General features: G+C 38.2%; 1 protein-coding gene across 2 annotated transcripts; it reads left to right on the forward strand.

Moving 5' to 3' along the window:
• The first annotated feature begins 1,636 nt into the window (after positions 1–1,636).
• Positions 1,637–9,259, forward strand: TENT5C (terminal nucleotidyltransferase 5C). Of its 2 annotated transcripts, none has more exons than XM_087926221.1 (2): positions 1,637–1,780; positions 5,596–9,259. In XM_087926221.1, the coding sequence occupies exon 2, from the start codon at positions 5,614–5,616 to the stop codon at positions 6,775–6,777; it is 1,164 nt and encodes a 387-aa protein (XP_087782347.1). In that variant the 5' UTR covers positions 1,637–1,780; positions 5,596–5,613; the 3' UTR covers positions 6,778–9,259. The 2 variants fall into 2 exon arrangements, with proteins under 2 accessions (XP_087782347.1, XP_087782348.1); XM_087926222.1 differs by lacking the exon at positions 1,637–1,780 and adding an exon at positions 2,062–2,151.
• The last annotated feature ends 4,583 nt before the right edge of the window (positions 9,260–13,842 follow it).

The following is a 13,842-nucleotide window of genomic DNA, read 5'->3' on the forward strand; positions in this document are numbered from 1 at the left end:
TTGTACTGAGCTTATTCCAGAGTTCTTTATTTCTCCTCCAGAGGCACTTGTGCTTATTTCTCCCAGTGGAGAATTAGGAAATACATTTGGCTTTCTACATGTAGTACACTTTACAGTAGGTATAAGTACATTTTATACTTAGGACAATAGGAATGGAATGCAAACTTAAAAAAAAATACAAAGGACAGTTCCCAACTTTCAATAAGCCAAGTTTGATTCTGTATTTCTGTGAAATGAGCTTTTACTTATAAAAAATACTTGTAAAAGTATAAAGTATAAAAATAATGGTTTAATGAATGAATGAGCTATCTTGAAATTACTTCCCTGTTTGCCTTTCCTACACAATAAATTCCTGGTGAACTAGCCAAATCTGGGGGTTCCAAAGGGGCCTTTTATGAACTATTTTCAATTTTTATCTTTTTTTGACTCACTTCTCCCTTCCTGTGAAATGCGTTTCTGCTTTGAGGCCATGAGTTGTGAATCTGAGAAAAGTTTGTTTACTGTGGGAATTTGACCTCTCAAAAGAAATTTTAACCTTGTAACCAATTAGCTCCTTCAGTAATGGATCACCCCCAGGATCAGAAAAGTTGGACAGATTTATTAGTGTATATGTTAGACATGGTCCCCCCCCCCCAAAAAAAACCTGCACACCACCACTGTAATTCATATCCCCCTATTATTAACTGCCTTACCCCATCTAGCTTTAAGTAGGGATTAGCACTCACCATTTAACTGGATCTATGTCCATTCTGATGTTTCTGGCTGTGCTGGACCCCTTACCAATCCAGAGGCACTTGTGCTTATTTCTCCCAGTGGAGAATTAGGAAATACATTTGGCTTTCTACATGTAGTACACTTTACAGTAGGTATAAGTACATTTTATACTTAGGACAATAGGAATGGAATGCAAACTTAAAAAAAAAATACAAAGGACAGTTCCCAACTTTCAATAAGCCAAGTTTGGTTGAATTATGATTTATTAAATAAGCCACAATTGGGTATTTAAACAAGCCAAATTATGGTTTGCAAACCATTACATAGCAGATGTGAACTCAGCAGTGGTTTTTTTTTTTCCCCAATGAGCTACTATTCAATGAGATACTTAGAGAAGACCCCAATCGGGAAGGTATCTGGCCACACTGTTTGCTGCTGGTGCATTTGGTGTTTACTGTGGTGCAGGGAGTTAAGTTTCTGAGGAAATCCAATGCTGGGGAACAAAAATCAGCAGAGAACCTTTTAGCCCCTGAAAAAAATGAGTTTGTCTCTTGGTTCATGAATGGATCCAATTCTTGCAATATCACCAGGGCATAAGTTCTAAGACAGCAACTTATTTATTTTTAAACAAGACGGGGCCTATTCATTAGGGCAGGGCTCTCCAACCTTGGCAACTTTAAGCCTGGCGGACTTCAACTCCCAGAATTCCCTGGTTGGGGAATTCTGGGAGTTAATCCGCCAGCTAAAGTTCCAAGTGAAAGCCCTCATCAAAGGCGAAAATATTTTCAGTGAGCTCTTGATTCCTACTTCCACGATTTTACTCATTCCCACTTTGCTCGCTAAACCTCGCTCCAACTCTTAGAGAGCGTCGCCTTTTCTCTGCCCCGCCTGAAGGGGCGTAGTCTGTCCGAGGGCGGGGCTTATAAATGAATCCGCGAGGAGGGCGAAAAAAATTATGCTAAGCTGCAAGAGACCGGAACGGCCGAGCTGCCACCGCAGGTGAAGGGTCCAGCGTCGCTGAGGCTCGTGCGCCCTCCCCGCTCACCGACTTAGCTGGAAAACGGAGGTTTGTGTGCAAATGGGTTAGTTAGACCTGAGCGCCCTGAGCCCCCCAAACCCCGGGAGCCGAAGGAAACCTTAGAAACTTCTACGCTATAAAGTCCAGCCAGCAACAGTGGCACCACGAAAGGCATTTGCTCTCGCAGCGACATTGGAGGGAAACCAGACAAAAGGGCTTGGTCGACCCTGGTTCTGACTCCCCTAAAGCCGCTTTAGGCTTCGTCCCCTTTCGAGCTCGACCTCTGAGCCAGCGGGTCGCGTCTTCCCACATCCGTAGCGGGTCTTGGTGCCCCCGGAAGGTAGCGTGCATCTCCCCGACGCGTTTCAGCATGAACTGCCTGGGTTGAGCGGCGTAGTAGCGCAGTTGCAGGCTCCGGTGTGAGTTGGGGCTGTGGGTCGAGTTGCAATGCGTCTTTTACCTGCGTGATTATTTACAGATAGATATAGATATATAAAACAAAAAAATGGCAGCAATTCTTATTAATTGGTAGACCTTTCCAAGGAGAAAGGTTTTGAACGATTTTTCCTTAGCTTCTTTGTAGGAGAGAGAGAGAACCGGGTGAAATGACTGTTTACGCCAATTTCCCTGGGGAGAACTGAGGCAGCTGGATGTTTCTGTCAGAAGCCAGTTACTAAGTGGGTGTTAACAGCCACACCTGTTGCTGAAATACCATGGGCTTCAATGATAAGTTAACTTTTGTTGTTGTTCACTTATTTGGTTGCTTCCTACTCTTCTTGGTCTGATGAGTGTTATTTTCTCAAGTTGGTTCATCAGAAACAACTACTTTTCAGTCCTTTCAAGATAGTGATAAGAGTCTAGTCCAGGGGTCCCCAAACTTGGCAACTTTAAGACTTGTGGACTTCAACTCCCAGAATTCTCTAGCCAGCTAATGCTGGCTGCAGAATTCTGGGAGTTGAAGTCCACAAGTCTTAAAGTTGCCAAGTTTGGGGACCCCTGGTCTAGTCACTTACCTTTGCTTGGTTGCTTTTTAAATAGCCTTCCATTTTCCAAGCGTCAGAGTTATTCCAAAGAGCTCTGTCCATACTGTATTCTGCACAAGATTCTGGCCTTGTGAAACAAGAAGTCTTCTACAGCAGCCTTTGGTAATCTGGGCACCCCCTAATATGTGAGCTTCGGTTTTCCAGCCAGATGTCTGCAATGAAGGGTGCTTTGAGAAGGACAGCTCCTAAACTCCTGCCGCTATTCAATTTTATCATGCAACTGTTTTATTTTTCCTTTTGTATATGCAGTAGCTTAAAAAATAGATGGTAGTAGTTACCCTTGCCTTGCTTGCAGGGCACCTTTAACATTCTGTGAATGAGGCAGGATGACTCCTGCATGAAAAATACCTTGTAACTAGGCTGCTTCAGATGAATGGGTTGGATTCAAATTGAGCATTCTGTAAATAGAAAGCAGAAGGATCCAGCAGAGGCTCCTCTCTGAAATAAAGAATGTGCAGGCCATCTTTATCACATTTTGTTCTGTCTGCATTGCCTTGACATCTCAGCATTTCTGATCAGCTTTCTAGGAAAGCTGCATAGCAAAATGACTCTACTAAGCATTAATTTCAGTTCTACCATTTTACGGGAAAGTGTGCTCTACAAAATAAACACATGTCTTTTATGTGAACAGCTCCAATGGTTTTTGTAACTCCGGAATAAAGCAATCTTGTTTAGCGGTTTTGGGAAAGACTTCAGTGTAAGTCTCTGTGGAAATACTACCATCTAGTAATATAATAGTAGCCTTGATGGATATACGTACAGCCTAAAAATAGGTTTGTATATTGAAGTGATGTCTCAGCATTGCTGCTGAGCAATGAAATAGAAAAATATTTCATAATATCAATCTATTTTATAGTAATTCTTTTAATTGTATAGTATATCGTTGATGTGCTTCTTATCTAAAGATAAATGCCATGAAATAACAGCTTATTAGAATATTTCCTATGCAACTCCAAATGATTTAACTCCTTTTCTATTGCAGCTTTCCATGTTTAGTTTTCTAATGCTGCCTTGAATACATTAACATGATTTTCCTGTATGATTTTTGAGGGGCAACAGGTCTAGTGTTTCAGTGGGACCCATGGGAAGTCTGTTACTTGACATTCTAAGTTATTTGGCCTCCTTAGGCCACACATAATGGGGAATATAATGGCACTTTCATTTTTAGTCTAAGCAGTTCTGCTAAGGAGGTACTAGATGTCTGGTTCTTGTCTAGTCTTCTAAATAAGAAAATATCTCCGATAAGATGCTGTGTTCATTGTTTCTTTCCTAAGGGAACTGCATACAAATAGCACCTTTCCTGATATATTGCTTTTCACTTAGCCAAGTATTGTTACTGGAATTTGCCCTTCTTGCCACCGGCCAGCTGATACCCATCTTGAGAATTGCTGTGACTAGAGAGAAGACAAGGGGCACATATAGGCAGCATGACTTTAGTGAATACCATATGTGCTGCATTCCTCTGCTACTGGTGCTGAAGTAATGCGGCAGAAGAGCAGACACGGGGCTAAATTCTCTCGGTCTCAACAGAAAGTGCATCTTTAGTCTACGTACTTGATTCATACGGAAATTAGCTGGCTCTACCCTGGGATTTGCAGACCAGCAAGAGTCTGGGATTCTCAATATTCTAACAGTAATAGCAAAATTCTTTCTCTTCCAGGGATAGTCTTCGGAAAACGAAGGTGGTGGTAGAGGGGTGGGATACAAACATATTTGGGTGCAAGGCTCATTTCTATTGAAATCAAGTTGTCTAACCATACATATCAGGAGAGGGAGAAGAAGAAAGTTGTTCTTTCTGTCTAGAGCAATCCAGTTTACTTCTCATGATCCCTTTTGTGCATTAGAGTTTTGGTTGAGACCTTTTCTTGTAAGAACTTTTCTGTGCCATTCTGTAACTCTAAAACAAGGCAACCAGTACATTTCTACCCACCTAAATTCAAATAATTAAACTTGGAGTATGTGGGTCTATGTGGGCAAGTGTGAAATTGTGGTTGTGTCCAGCATTAACTAGTGAAACTTGTAGTAGACTGATTGAAAATGGTTGTTAACAGGTATTTTTGTAAGGTGTCTCTGTTTATTAATTCTCTAGAGAGGACTGTGTCCTATAAGCTAGCCTAGAAATCCTTTAAAGGAAAGGCTAAATGGTTTGGCTCAGATTTAAAAGAGGCATCCAGTTTCTTATAAGTGGATTTCTCTATTTCTTTCACATGAAATCCGTGTCAAATCCCATTAAAATGATTATACCATGTGGGAGAAAAGTGGTAAGTAAGGAAACTGGTGTAGAGATGAAGGGGGTAATCAAACTAACGGAGGCAATTTGTCATGAACTTAATTCTGTTCATGAAAGGGTCTAATATATCTTTTTTCCCAGCCGTTCCTTGTATCAAGGTAGGATAAGAGGTCCCTAGACTAATATTTTTAGGGGCAAAATGTCTGAATAGGAGGAGCTGGAAAAATGGTTTTTAATATATTCATATAAAATTTGATCTAACAAATAAGAGCAGATGTATCTCAGGTGCAAAATTTTCTCGGGGGTTTCTTTCCTTGCAACAAAAACGATGTGTGAGAATTTCAGGCATTCTGAGAAATAGTGAAGTTGCTGGAGAAACTAATGTGCAAAGAGAACCACAATTGTAATGAATTGAGTATAAAGAATCAGTGAACCAGTTTAGACTATAGCAAATACAAAATGCTTACAATATTTCATCCAGATTCTTATTCCTTTCCATAAAGAACATTCCCAATCACTCGTTAAGATCTCAAATTTGCTTAATTGTACTAAGAGGATGTATCTTATTTCGATATTCTCTTCCCTTCTAGTTCAAACATTAATCTACAATGGCAGACAAGAGACCAAAGGCTGACGCCACATCTTGCAGTGTACTAAGTTGGGAACAGGTCAGCCGCTTGCATGAGATCCTATCAGAAGTAGTGCTAATTCATGGACGGGGCAATTTTCCAACGCTGAAGATAACTTTGAAGAAGATCATACAAACTGTTCGGAGCAGGCTGGAAGAAGCAAGCATTCTCGTGCACGACGTTCGACTGAATGGTTCTGCAGCTGGTCATGTCTTGGTTAAAGATAACGGACTGGGTTGTAAAGATCTAGATCTTGTTTTTCAGGTGTCCCTTCCAAGTGAGACTGAGTTCCAGTTGGTCAAAGAAGTGGTGCTGCAGTCCCTTTTAAATTTCTTGCCTGAAGGTGTGAACAAACTCAAGATTACTCCCATGACTCTTAAGGAGGTATATATTGAAAAGTTGGTGAAGGTATCCACTGAAAATGACCGATGGAGCTTAATATCTCTTTCTAACAGGCATGGCAGAAATGTAGAACTCAAGTTTGTGGATCGTATACGGCGGCAGTTTGAGTTCAGTGTGGATTCTTTTCAAATAATATTAGACTCCCTGCTTTTTTATTACAAGTGCTCAGCAAACCCAATGTCAGAGCATTTCCATCCAACTGTCATTGGGGAAAGTATGTACGGCGATTTTGAGGCCGCCTTTCTTCATCTTAAGAACAGACTGATAACTACCAAGAACCCTGAGGAAATTAGGGGAGGCGGGCTCCTCAAATACAGTAACCTTCTTGTGAGGGATTTCCAGCCTATGGACAAAGAGGAAATCAAAACCTTAGAGCGCTACATGTGCTCCAGGTTCTTCATAGACTTCCCAGATATTCTGGAACAGCAGCGCAAATTGGAAACCTACCTGCAGAATCACTTTGCGGAAGAGGACAGAAGCAAATATGACTACCTAATGACCTTGCGGAAAGTGGTGAATGAGAGCACAGTATGTCTCATGGGGCATGAACGTAGACAGACACTGAACTTGATCTCCCTTTTGGCCCTCAGAGTTCTTGTGGAGCAAAACATCATCCCTAACGCTAATAATGTCACTTGCTATTACCAGCCAGCACCCTATGTTAGTGATGCAAATTTCAGCAGCTACTATGTTGCAGATACTTATGGCCAGGTATGTCCCACCTGGTTGCCTTGCAATTGATTCCTTGTCTTCGTGTGCCTCTATTCAACCAGAATGGAGCGTTTCCTATATTTCTCTTAGCTGCTTAAATAGGACTAATGTTACCAAGCTTTAGTCAGGTCATAACATAGTACTGCCTTTCATAAAAGAAAATCTCTTTTCTATCTGTCCTAATGTGTGTCTGCTATTTTTAAAGCTGAAGTCTGAAAGATGATGTCCAGCGACACCAGAACAATAATAGATGCTTAATTGCTTTCATGCTATCTTACTTTTTGAAGTTTCATTGTCTGCAAGTTCTGTTCCCAATTTAATGGAAGTAATGAAGACTAATCTGGTATTCTTGTGCAGGAAAAATAGCTATATTGTAGCACATAATTAGCTGATCAAAACCCCACTAAAAGGAATGGAATTGAAGCAGTTTAATGTAGATAGCATGACAGCTATTTTCCTGAAAGTCTTAATCAGTTTCCTTCTAGCACCATAGCGGTAATAATGAAATCGTCTTTAAAAAGGAAAATCCTTACATTCTATTTGGTACGTTTTAGTTTAAAGAAATTGGATACTGGCAACTTTGTGCTGGCAGAAATGGCTTCCAGAATACATAGCTTTCATGATCTCTTCTTCTCACAAGCTTCATCAGAAGTATTTTGAGACCTTCCTTAAAGAAGGAAGGTGGCAGCAATGGAGGCAAAGAAAGTCTAAATATTTTTAGGAGGGCAGCATTGGCAATGGGGAGTTCTTGATTTGTAGCAATCCCAAAGCAGAAGGCCTGTTCCATGATTCCTTCTAGCCTGATTGGAAGACTGCCAAGCAAAGAAGGAAACAGGAAAGTACTTTTGCAAGGGTAATATTGAATATTTGCCTTTTCTTAATAGTACAATCCAAACATTATGTGGAAAACTTCATAGATAGTAAAACAATTCATGGAAAACAGAGGTTTATGAATCTGCTGTTTGGAATTCTATTTTCCCCTGAAACTGGGCATATACAGAATATGGAGTTAGTATTTTTCTAAAATTATATTGAAACTATAGATTTTTTAAAAAAAATATTTTCAATCAAGATGAAAATCTCAAGAAATGAATGCAAACCAGAAGAAAATATAAATATATGGAACCAGATTTTGGGCGGGTAGTAAGGATAGGAATTTATGCTATGGATTATGTGAGAAGCAATAACTGCAGTGAGAAATGATGGTTTTGATAGTTACCTGAGAATAAAATACTTCAGTTAGCACTCCGTTAACACTCCCAAGTTCTTGAAAAAAGTTCTCAAAAATGAGTTCAGTTTAAAACAGTTATAAATTCCTAACTCTTGCTATTCGGGGTTTATTGATACTTGTAGATTTTTAAGAAGCCTCTTAAAGTTCAAAGGTATAGAAAGAAAAGAAAGGCCCTCAGTCACAGCTGGTGAATAAATGAAGGTTTTGTGAGAAGGAAATCTGTCAAGCATGCTTCGACAGTTCCACTGTCTTTTTCATAAAGAAGAGGGTTCAAAATACTTGTGCAGGATTCTTTCTCAATTGCACTTTCTTGGCAGCAAAGCTAATACCCATAAGGAATACTTTGCTACATTATTGAAGAAATTCATGGTTGATTAGCATAGATTTACCAAATCCAGATCTCAGCAGAACCCCCGAAATTCCTAAATTGTCTATTAAATACAGAAAGAAGATAGATCATGCTCGACCTATAGAGTTTTTTTACAGGTTTTCTATTGCAAAAGGATATTTATTAAATTGGTATATTTGTCTTATAGTATAAGCATAACATTTCCAAGGAAAGGAAAAAAGGGTAAGAATAGGACAGTGTAATGACAAAGAAAAACATTTTGGAAATGTTCATTACTGAGTAATAGAAATCCTTAAATTTCTCTCAATAAAAGTTCAAAATAGGATAGCTTTTGTAAAAGTAGCATTTCTTCTGTAACTTAGAGATAAATTCTTATCTGTGGAAAGGTGGATGACCTTGGCAGTGCTAAAGTGGCACCACCTTGTTGAATTCCTTCTTGAATCAAACAGATAAGCAGAAAAATATTGAGCCTGTTTCAGTTTCTGTAGTTAAGCTACATGTTTTGCTTGACCATATCAAATTGCCTGAATATTGTTGAAATTAATTGCACTGGATTATTCAAAAACAAAGCTAAACAGTAAAAATCACAATTTGATGTTCATGAAAAGATTTATTCTGCTTCCTGTTGCAGAATTGCACCTTGGGGTAAGAGGGGAATATAAAATAGAATTATATCAAAAAAGGCTCAACAAGCTGAAGTTTAGACCTTTGTTTAATATTTAATTAAAAGCTGAAATGCATAGATGTCTAAATGTTTTTTTACACTGGTAGAAACTTATTTTGTGTGCATTTCTGGCAAGTATGTTTTTCTTTAAATTGCAAAATTAATGTCAGTTGCTAGATAAGTATGATAGCTTTGGAGAGGGCTGTTGACATGCCCCTGATTTTGGTTTTCTTAAACTTGAAAGCTTAAAGTAAAATATTTTGGTCAACTGAATGGTGTGTGTCCTTTTTTATTTCTTCTGCACCTCCATAAAACAAGAAGACCTTCAAAGAACTTCCTGGTTTGTTCCTAATTTCCCAACTAGTCATTGTAACTCTGTATTCTCTCCAGTGTTTGGGATCCTGCCAGACCTGAAAGTTATCACAGTACCAGTTTCTTGCCAATAGAGCCTATGAAACCATCTCATTCCAATCAGGGAAGATATATATTGGAGTATGCATTTGGGCAATATCTCTTGGAAGATCCAGGTTCAAATACACTTTCAGTTGTAGAGCTTCACAAGGACTGTCCTCTGTTCAATCTTCTATACTTTGCAATAATCTTCTGGGGGACAGCAATAAGAAGAGAATGCTATGAACATCTCTTGGGGGTAATCTAAGTAAAAAACATGGTTTCTTGGTTTTCGTTTTCTACCATGAGTTGGAGAGATCATTATCTTCAAATGAAACCTGTGTTATGACTTAAGTTTGCTTTAAGACTATAGACAAAACTTGCCTTGCCAATTCTCTCTCCCTCAGAATAACCAGGCACCATTTATTTGTTTTCGTTTTATATGCTTATGACTAGTCTATAATGATATTTCTGAAATTTAGCATTTCTTATTAACAGATGTTTGAGTGTGGGTTGAAGACATTATTTGAACCCTTAAGTGGCCTAGATTTGAATTTCTAACTCACTGGGAACTAGACTGTCTTAAAACCATGCTTTTGCCTTTTTAAAGCACTGACCATATTTCAGGTTATTTTCTATTTTGACTACATAGATGCTAGAAGATTAAATTGAGATCTTTCAGAATAACTTGTTCTCAAGGCTTCAAAGTAAACAACCTTTTGGTTTCTGACAGCTGTTAGTTTCAGTCTGTAGATTCCACGAAATTACTTCGAAAAGCTTAGGAGAAATGTAGATTTTATTTCAAATCAGAATGGTAATGATTTTAAATGTCACTTCCCAGGGACTCCTTAAAAATCATGTAGCATAACCTACTTATGCAGAAAATGTGTTCTGAAAAAGTGGATAGTAGTGTTTTCCAGTTCTGAAAAGAAAAGATATAAAAATATACAGTGCTAGTATAAGTTAATTTAATCACAGAATTGGAAAGACAATTTAAGCAGTTGAACTTAACCCCATACTCAGTGAAAAAAATCCAAGTTAAAGATAAATGGCTGTTTAATTTTTGTTGCAACATACCCAATGAAATGGAATCTACATTTGCTCTGGATAATAGATTCTAGTGACACAACCCCTTACTAAGAGGAATTTGAAAAAGTTAATTGCAAATTCTCTTTCTCTAACTTAAATCTATTGTTTCTATGCCCTACACTCTAAAATGATAGAGAATAATTACTGCTCTTTTTCAATGTTCCATCCTTTCAGGTATTTGAAGAGTACTATCATATATTCCCATTCCTTTCAAAGCCAAACCTGTCCAGTTCCTTCAATCTGTATGCATACTTTCCTCTAATTGTTACGATCTACTCTGATTATATGATACCTATGAATCAGACTGAAGGGCCTAATCCACTGGATTTCCACCTTCAAGGAATTAGCAGGCAGTTGGCCTTATGAGACTGATAATCAGAATAAGCAGGTGAAGGTAGACTTGGGTGAGAACCCTAGAACCTGTTTGCGTTTTTAGGCCTATGGTGCATTGGTAGCAAGACAGAGGGGATCTGCTTGGGTCTTCGAGAAGCGAGGATACCAACATCCCTAATTGAACCACATCTGCAGCTAGGTATACTTCAGAACAGCCCTCAGCCTGGAAATTCCCCGCTATTGTCAGACCTGTACTCCTGCTCCATGACTCTTAGCTTTATGAACCAGGCCAGCTGCTTGCTGGGCTTAATGGCAGAACCAAGAATTATTTGGTAATTGACCCCTGGACTGTTCATATTTTGAAGGGGTTGCCTACAAAATATGAATTTTGTAAAAAGATTCTATTGCTACAATGATGGATATAAGTTTCCTAGAAATGTTATACTAGAGTTTTCTTATTAAGGGTTATTTTATTTCATTTTTCCTCTGGACCTTTTCCTCTGTAGTAAAGCATTTCAATTTTGCAACAGGATGAAGGAAGGATAAATTAGGTTTCCGTGAGGTTTCTGGTTAAATGTCATTGTATGGCACGAAGGGAAAATCTCAACAGGTGAGTTTTTTACTCTTCATGTTACAGTAGAATTGCCATTTGGCAAACATTTAGGTTAAAAAAGTTTGGTTAGCTATGTAATTATGTTAGAGTCTAGATTGTGATTCTTGGATGTCCATTGTTCAGTTTGGAGTCGGGATTAGTTTTAGAGATTAGTATGAATTGTATGTAGGAATATGCTGATAAACAGCTTTTCTTGCTGTAAGGGTTATGGTTAACAATTAGACTTTAAAGTTAGGCTTTCTGTAGAATCTGAGATTAGCCTTGAAATGTTTTTATGATTGGAGATGCATTCACAATACAGTAGGATTACCCTTTAAGAAAACATTTAGGTTAAGCAGTTTTGGATTCACCATGGGTGAAAATTAGAGTAAGGGGACATAGGCTAAGTTTAATAATTTTTCAGCAGTTGAATTTCTTATATCGGTGAGATTTAGAATGAGTTTCTATGGGTTGTGGTTGTCTGGTTCTATATCTTCTTGTCAAAATTGTTTTTTAGAGTAATTTGGGGGATAACAAATCTTTATGGGCAGGAATAAGGTTAGGTTTAGGCTTCCTTGAGGACAGTGGTGAAATTTAACTGTAATATTAGCTCTGCTGTTCTGGTGTGATTTTTATGCAATGGTACATTCGTGATACGGGAAAATTTATGTCTAGGTAAACTCTTAGGTTAAAAACTATGGATATGCTATAGCATGAAGTTAGAATTAAGTTTCTTTAAGGTCTGGGTTCAATTTGATGTGACAATTAACTTCAAGGTAAATTTGTATTAATCGTTGCCTTAGATTTGTTTTACAATCAAGTAAATATTCTTACATTGCTGCAACAAGAGATATTTCCCACCAGGGAAACATTTAGCTTGAAAATTTCTTTGGGGTTTATATCATTATTGGGTGTCTTTTATGTTATGGTAGGGAATAAATCTTTGGGCATGAAAAAATGATGTGGATAAATTGAGATTAGAATGAAATTTACACTTCTCTGAAGGGTTGTTCAATTTGATTGTGAAGACCAGCATTTAGTGAAAAATTTCCATTTAATTACCTAACCTTAAATTTTTAAAATGAAATGTTTGGAAGTTCTGCAATTTTTTTGTATGTATGTATGTGTTTTTAAGTTCCACAGATCTTCTAATCCTTTTCCTATTGGATTCTCCTAATATGGAGAATCTATTTTGACAGCATTCAGTTTTAGCTTCCCTTAAAATCAAAAACTTCAGCATCACACTATTTCTTCTCTCAATGTTACTGCTACATCCTTTTAATTAAATCTTCCCTGTTGTTTTCTATTAAGTCATGGATAATTGAGCTATTTGAGCTTTCCTCCATTCTCTTAAGCAGAAAATTGTCAGCAACACAAATGCAAAATTTCCTGGAAGGGCCATGCTGGGCAGAATGTGTCTCTTAACCAATGTTGAGATAATTAAAAGTCCTCATACTATTGCATAATGCCTCTTAGAAAGATCTTCAATTTGCTTTTGGGAAGCCTTATTCAAATTGGTGCATAAGGAATCATCTAATGGCCCCCTTATTCTAGAATAGGGATAATTGACACACCAGTTGGATGTGAGAGAAGACTTTCTTAGTCATAGAGCCACAAGCCCCTGCATAAGAACAATGAGTCCCTTGTCCCTTGTCATTTTACAAGTCCCAAGCTGACTAAAGACGAGAGAGGTTTTTCATTTTTTTTTACTTTTTTTCCTTCTACCTTGAATTTTGAGTTCTCTCCTGTGCTCAGTTTCTTAAATCATAAAGTCTCAAGGAGATTTTCATTGTTCAGTCACCAAGTCGTGTCCAACTCTGTAACCCCATGGACCATAGCACGCCAGGTCTCCCTGTGCTCCATTGTCTCCCTGTGTCTGCCTAAACTCATACTCAGTGCATTGTTTACACTATCTAACCACCTCATTCTCTGCCATCCCCTTTTCCTTTTGACTTCAATCTTTCCCAACTTCAGGGTCTTTTCCCATTTTTCTTTTTTCTTTTTTTTTTCTTTCTTCTCATTAGTTGGCCCAAGTATTTTAGTTTCAGCTTCAGTATCTGTCCTTTCAAAGAACAATCAGGGTTTTTTCCCTTTAGAATTGACTGGTTTGATCTTGTTGCAGTCTAAGGAGCTCTCAAAAGTTTTTCCCAACACCACAATTCTAAACCATTAATTCCTCAGTGCTCAACCTTCCTTATGATCCAAATCTCACGATCATATGCTACTATTGGGAAAACCATAGCTAGTTTTAACTATACAGACCTTCCTTGGAAAGCTTGGAATTTCTTGAGGGGACATTCTTGAACTATGTGTGTTATAGTTTGGTGTGAAGCACTATAGTTGCATTGCAGGCATTCAACCATTGCAAGCTCTCAACCATTCCCCACTTCAAGGATCTTGACATGAGATTCCGAAAATGTTCAAGAATTGAATGTTGTTCAAGACTT

Source organism: Pseudonaja textilis, chromosome 2 (genome assembly GCF_049901715.1).
Source record: "Pseudonaja textilis isolate UNSWEBS1 chromosome 2, rPseTex1.2, whole genome shotgun sequence".
Taxonomy (NCBI): domain Eukaryota; kingdom Metazoa; phylum Chordata; class Lepidosauria; order Squamata; family Elapidae; genus Pseudonaja; species Pseudonaja textilis.

Bases quoted from the DNA above. Each gene is read 5' to 3' on its own strand.
- TENT5C (XM_087926221.1), top strand. From the start codon at position 5,614: ATGGCAGACAAGAGACCAAAGGCTGACGCCACATCTTGCAGTGTACTA.